The sequence below is a fragment of the Penaeus vannamei genome, chromosome 5 (genome assembly GCF_042767895.1).
Source record: "Penaeus vannamei isolate JL-2024 chromosome 5, ASM4276789v1, whole genome shotgun sequence".
Classification (NCBI taxonomy): Eukaryota; Metazoa; Arthropoda; class Malacostraca; order Decapoda; family Penaeidae; genus Penaeus; species Penaeus vannamei.
The window spans coordinates 8,254,737-8,259,736 of NC_091553.1; the positions used below are offsets into that span (position 1 = coordinate 8,254,737).

The 5,000-nt window shown below is 39.5% G+C and overlaps 1 protein-coding gene across 4 annotated transcripts in view; it reads left to right on the forward strand.

Moving 5' to 3' along the window:
• Drat (Death resistor Adh domain containing target) overlaps nt 1-5,000 on the forward strand; it is a 437,794-nt gene that overhangs the window by 407,025 nt on the left and 25,769 nt on the right. The window contains exon 2 of one of the 4 annotated variants that reach the window (XM_070121816.1): nt 468-519. The exons of 2 other annotated variants lie outside the window; for them this stretch is intronic. In XM_070121816.1, the coding sequence (XP_069977917.1) occupies nt 500-519 (20 nt within the window). In that variant the 5' untranslated portion in view covers nt 468-499. Of the gene's footprint in view, nt 1-467; nt 520-4,236; nt 4,621-5,000 lie in introns of those variants that run through there. One more of the 4 variants, XM_070121815.1, reaches the window with a different exon arrangement.

A 5,000-nucleotide genomic window follows, 5' to 3' on the forward strand; every position in this document is an offset into this window, starting at 1 on the left:
ATATAATAGTAATGTAGTGTAGTTTAATAATGGGAAATAGAAGGGGCGGTGGATAAAGAACTTTTGTCTTCCGCAATAGGACTATAAATATCAACAAGTAGATTTGTACATTAAACCCCTTGCTGTTGCTTGTTTGGCTTTGCTTAAAATGAGGAGGTAATCTTTTCCTATTACCAAAATGTGCTTTTGAATCTTAAAAAAAACATATGTCTCCATGTAAGATCTCTGGTGGTAAAATACGTGATTATTGGAAGATGGTCCTGGGAAGTAATACAGGTCTTTGGTACTGTAAGACAATATTTCCTTCGGGATTGGTTTTAAATCACATAACTGGTCAAACAGACACGACTGGCATCAAAACGTTGTAAGCAGAAGTCTTTACGATAAATACCTGCACTTTTGTTTTGATTGTATAAATATCTGAAATCGAAATGGCTCTCGTGTGAAACATAACATTTATATTCCAGACGCTGTTAACTGGTTCGAGCATTTCTTAAGAATGCTGAGTATTCAAAGTCGGTGAGTACAGCCGTAGATTATTTAAAGTTTCCAAAGAAATACACGTATTTTCTTCCTCTTCTCTAAACATGATTGATATATTCTGAAAATTCATCGTTTTGCAAGTGTAGTAATTTTATTCCCATTCATCTAACGCATTTCGTAATATATTTAACAAGGGCAAGCTTATCCTACACCTATTCCTCTTGGATTCCAATTTGGGAGAAAAGTTGCTAAAACATTTTTTTTTGAAATACAAGTATCTTAGACTTAAGTCCATTAGATTCAAAGGAAAGAAAGAGTGAATGGGATGGAGAGCATTAAGGAGAGCAAACGAAAGAAAAGGATAATAAGAGAGAGAAGGAAAAACGAAATAAAATAAAGCCAGGTAGAAGGTTGGTGTTCAGACCCTATCACCTGTTATGGTTATCAGGACATAAGTACTCATAAACCCTGCAGTTGTCAACACGTTCAGTTTCCATGAGGTCATTTCCTGTCATTTATTTCCAGCAGCTGCTATCTAAGAGAATTATACGACATAATATAGTGTAAAATTCAGAGTCTTCGAGAAAATGACACTAATATAATAGTAGTGGTGATAGGAAGGACAAGTAATGGTATCATTAACGATAATGATAATGATAACTAACAGGCAATAAAATATGAAGTAAGCTTCTCGCAGAACAACAAGCTGTTATCAGCCTCAAGAACAGATAAGTTGATAAAGGTGAGTATGAAGCATGGCCAGTTTTACAAGTGATTAAACGAATTGTATCGGCATATGCACTAACGTATAGCATTAAACACTTCAAAGCATGTAGATACACACATTTACTCAAAAAAGAAAAGAAAAACACATATATTATATTTTCATTCATGTTTTTTTTTCTTGGAACGACAGTTTCATGTCGGGAACACGTAAGCTATATCAGGTGTTATCTAGTTATCAGAACAACAGGCAGCCCCGGACGTGGGCGGTTCGGTGACATTTCATGATGCCTTCAGTTAATAGGAAAGGGACGCTATGATTATACGTAATGGATGCTTGTAAATGTAATGAAAATTAAAACGTGCTACAGCATGAGAGAGAGAGAGAGAGACCTACAACGATGCACTAACCTAATGCAAAATCTTTTTCCACTCGTATATATAGCAAGTGTTTGGCTTTATCGAATCCATTGCATTTGAAGATGCTGCAGGAACAACTCGTGTTGAACTCACATGTGTGGATACTCCTTTCTCCTCTCTCCTCGTCAATAGGCCTTTTTCTCACTTTCAAGATTTTTAACTGAACCGCTCCGGTCAGCGTATAAGGAAAAGGTTTAAGGACTGCCACAGATGGAGTCAGGGGAACTCTTGGACCCCAAACAGTCTCTAGAGTTCACAATTAGTCTCAAAAGATTTCAAAAAAAGAAAGAAATAGCGCTCCGTGTACTGGTCTATTTGTCTTAACAATGACGTTGTGACGCCTATTGGCCGTACTGGTGTTGTAGTGGGGTGGTACGTGAGCATTCCTGTGCAATTGTATTGTGGAAAATGACCACGGTTGTGCAATATTTAGCCACGGTATGCTATGAATGCCCATGACGTGACTACGAGAGACTCGAGATGAATGGAGATATTAAGGCGGCACGAATGCTAAAGCAAATAGTCACATACCAGTGGCCATTATAGTTGCTTATGTAATGGTACCGTACCAGTAGCATCGAAGATCTCGCAAGAAAAAAATCCTTTTTGGAATCTGGGCTTGAGAGGTTCGTAAGAGAAACCCAAGGGTCGCCAGAGAGATGCATGCCGACCTCTCTTGCTGACGAGTCTGATGGAGTCCGATGAGCAAAATCTGATTGTTGTGATATTAGTTTCTACGAGTGCATTTCAAACCTGTCTCTTTGCTAACTCACAGTCACAAAACAAGTAATTATTCTTTATACATAAATACCTCTTTAAGATGTTCCAGATCAAGCCAAAGTCCTTTCTCCGAATATGAAAGACACCCCCTAGTAGAAAACGGAAAAGAAAACGTTCACGTAAGTCAGCAGACTCAGCCCACGACCGACAGGCAGACGAAGGCACAGAGGAAGACGCGCTTGACTCTTACGGTCGGTTTGTTAAAATTGTGCCAGGCCCGACGTAAAAGGTTTTCATGGCACAGACATGCACATGCACAGAAATAAATGCATTTCTGTCAGTCTGGACATGCATACCTACCATGCAGATAGAAAAAAATAAATGTATATTTATTTTGTAGATCGATAGATATGCATTTATTTGTATGTATTTGTATACCTGCTTATACGAATTTCATTTTTTTTTTTTTTTTTTACATTTTTTAGCGAACCGGCCGTTAGAACTGGCCTCGGAAACTCCAGGAATGGATTTGCGGACTAACTGTTCTTGAAAACTGGAGAACTTATGTGGCTGTCTCCTTTACACGTTTCCGTGAATGTATATATCTAATGATGTAGTCAGAAAATGAAAATAATGACGATAGCAGGAATAATGGTGACTAATGGTAATGAGGCATATGATAATCCTAGAATTATGATAACCTGAATTATGATCACTGATAGTAAAAGCGACCATGGTGTCAGTATTAATGGTATTGTTTTCATAGTAATATCATTTTTTCTAATCAGCAATGCTGGCGACGACAATGGTTTTCATCACAGTAATATCGAAAGTAATGAAAATGGAGGCAGGAGGAAAACAAAGGCCTTGATGGCGATAGTCACACTAGTATGGGTACTATAATAATAACAGTCGTGACAATACGGAATTGAATACTTACTAGTATTGATAAACTCAGACACTGATAGTATTTCTTCCCACATGCCGAGCACAGCATTCTTCGGCAAACATGCAATGCTCCAGGCTAATTAGAATGATAAACTTAATTTTAGAGATAAAACTGACGGACACGACATAGTTCACGATAGAGAATATGGCACAAAACATCCGTCGACGCGGTTTACTAGACTGCCTTTGGCCATGCTTGAGCTGAACACTAAAGTATGAGGGAGCTGTAACACCTGCGGGTGGACATCTACATCTGTGGTACTTATGAGGGAGGGCGGAATTAACAACACGTGTTCGATAACAGCAGTGTACATCTGTTCCTCACTGCAACAGGTGCTCTTTCTACATTCGCTGTGATCGTGGCTTATCTATGCAATGTAGAGACATCAACGATTTAGGCAAATGCAGTGGCTATATGATACAAGAACCCATTAGAAACAGCAGATCGATGTGTGGCGCTTAATAGTCCTACGGATTTTCTACGACCGTGTTTAAATCGAAAAAGGAGCGAGTGAGGGGAGGCTGTTGGTTGGGACTCCAGGGCATAACCATACGAATAGTATTTCTATGTCTGTGTGTTATTTGACATGATGGGAAATCAATAGGATTTGTTACTTTAAGTCAATGCTTTGTACACAGTCCGTAAAATACATTTTTTTTATTGTGTCCGTGTATTCCGTTGATTGTTTGGATGTTATTTTACTTCCATACCGTTAATTGATTAATTAGCAAAGTGACTCTGTTTCTGTGGTTCCTATTAACGTAGCGATGAAAAATTATAAAACAACATTTTTCATATTGTTTCGGCACCGAACCGTCGACCTCTTCGTCCTTCTCGAGTGATCAATACGGGTGAGCATGTGATCAGTGTGTGCGCGCTGTTGCCACATATCCTCCTCGTTATTCTTTTAAACTCTTATCAGATAACGCAGGATTTAGGTGTGACATTTTCTCGAGTCTTGTGTTTTTCTCCGAGGGTGACAGAGTCAGTCGAAACAGTTCAAAGGTTGAACAAGAGAGCGGAAAGTGAGTCGGCGATTCCAGGGCAAACATCCAACGCGTATTCCAGGTTGGAACCAGCTGGCCTGCACGTTATCAACTGGAAGCGAGACAGTGCATGAGACACGCGGTGCCAGACACTACGTCTTCGATCCTGGTCTTGCAGAACCACTGTCTGTAGCGCTGCGAAACTACGTGCCAGTAGGGAAGTGCGTTTAGAAGTCTCGTTTACAGAGACAGAGCAACGGGAGAGAGAACTTGCGGATAGAGAAAGGATACAGCCATCATGCCCGTGGTTATGAACACCGGCGAGGAAGCTCAGGCCGAGTAAGTGTACTTTCTTGTACCATCATCTTTTTACTCACGATGAAGTTCTTTTTTTTTCTGTTTTCACGATCACTTCACTTCTCTCTCGTGTCGATTCCTCAAAGTGCATATCATTCCTCCACACCTACATTTTTTTTCCTTTTCTTTTTACAAATGCACAAAGCAGGATCATTATATTACATAATCGTGTGACTGCTACTTCAGCCGTTTTCATAGCGTACTGGCATGAAATACGTGACTCTGGGCGTGTAGATCTAAAAAAATAATTTAGTGACTGAGTCCTTTTCTCGCCTTCAGGTTAAATCGAGGTCAGGCTATAGATTTATGGGTCCTTCTTGTATCATGTGTAAGCTTGAGGTTCTCCAATTATAAGACATTTC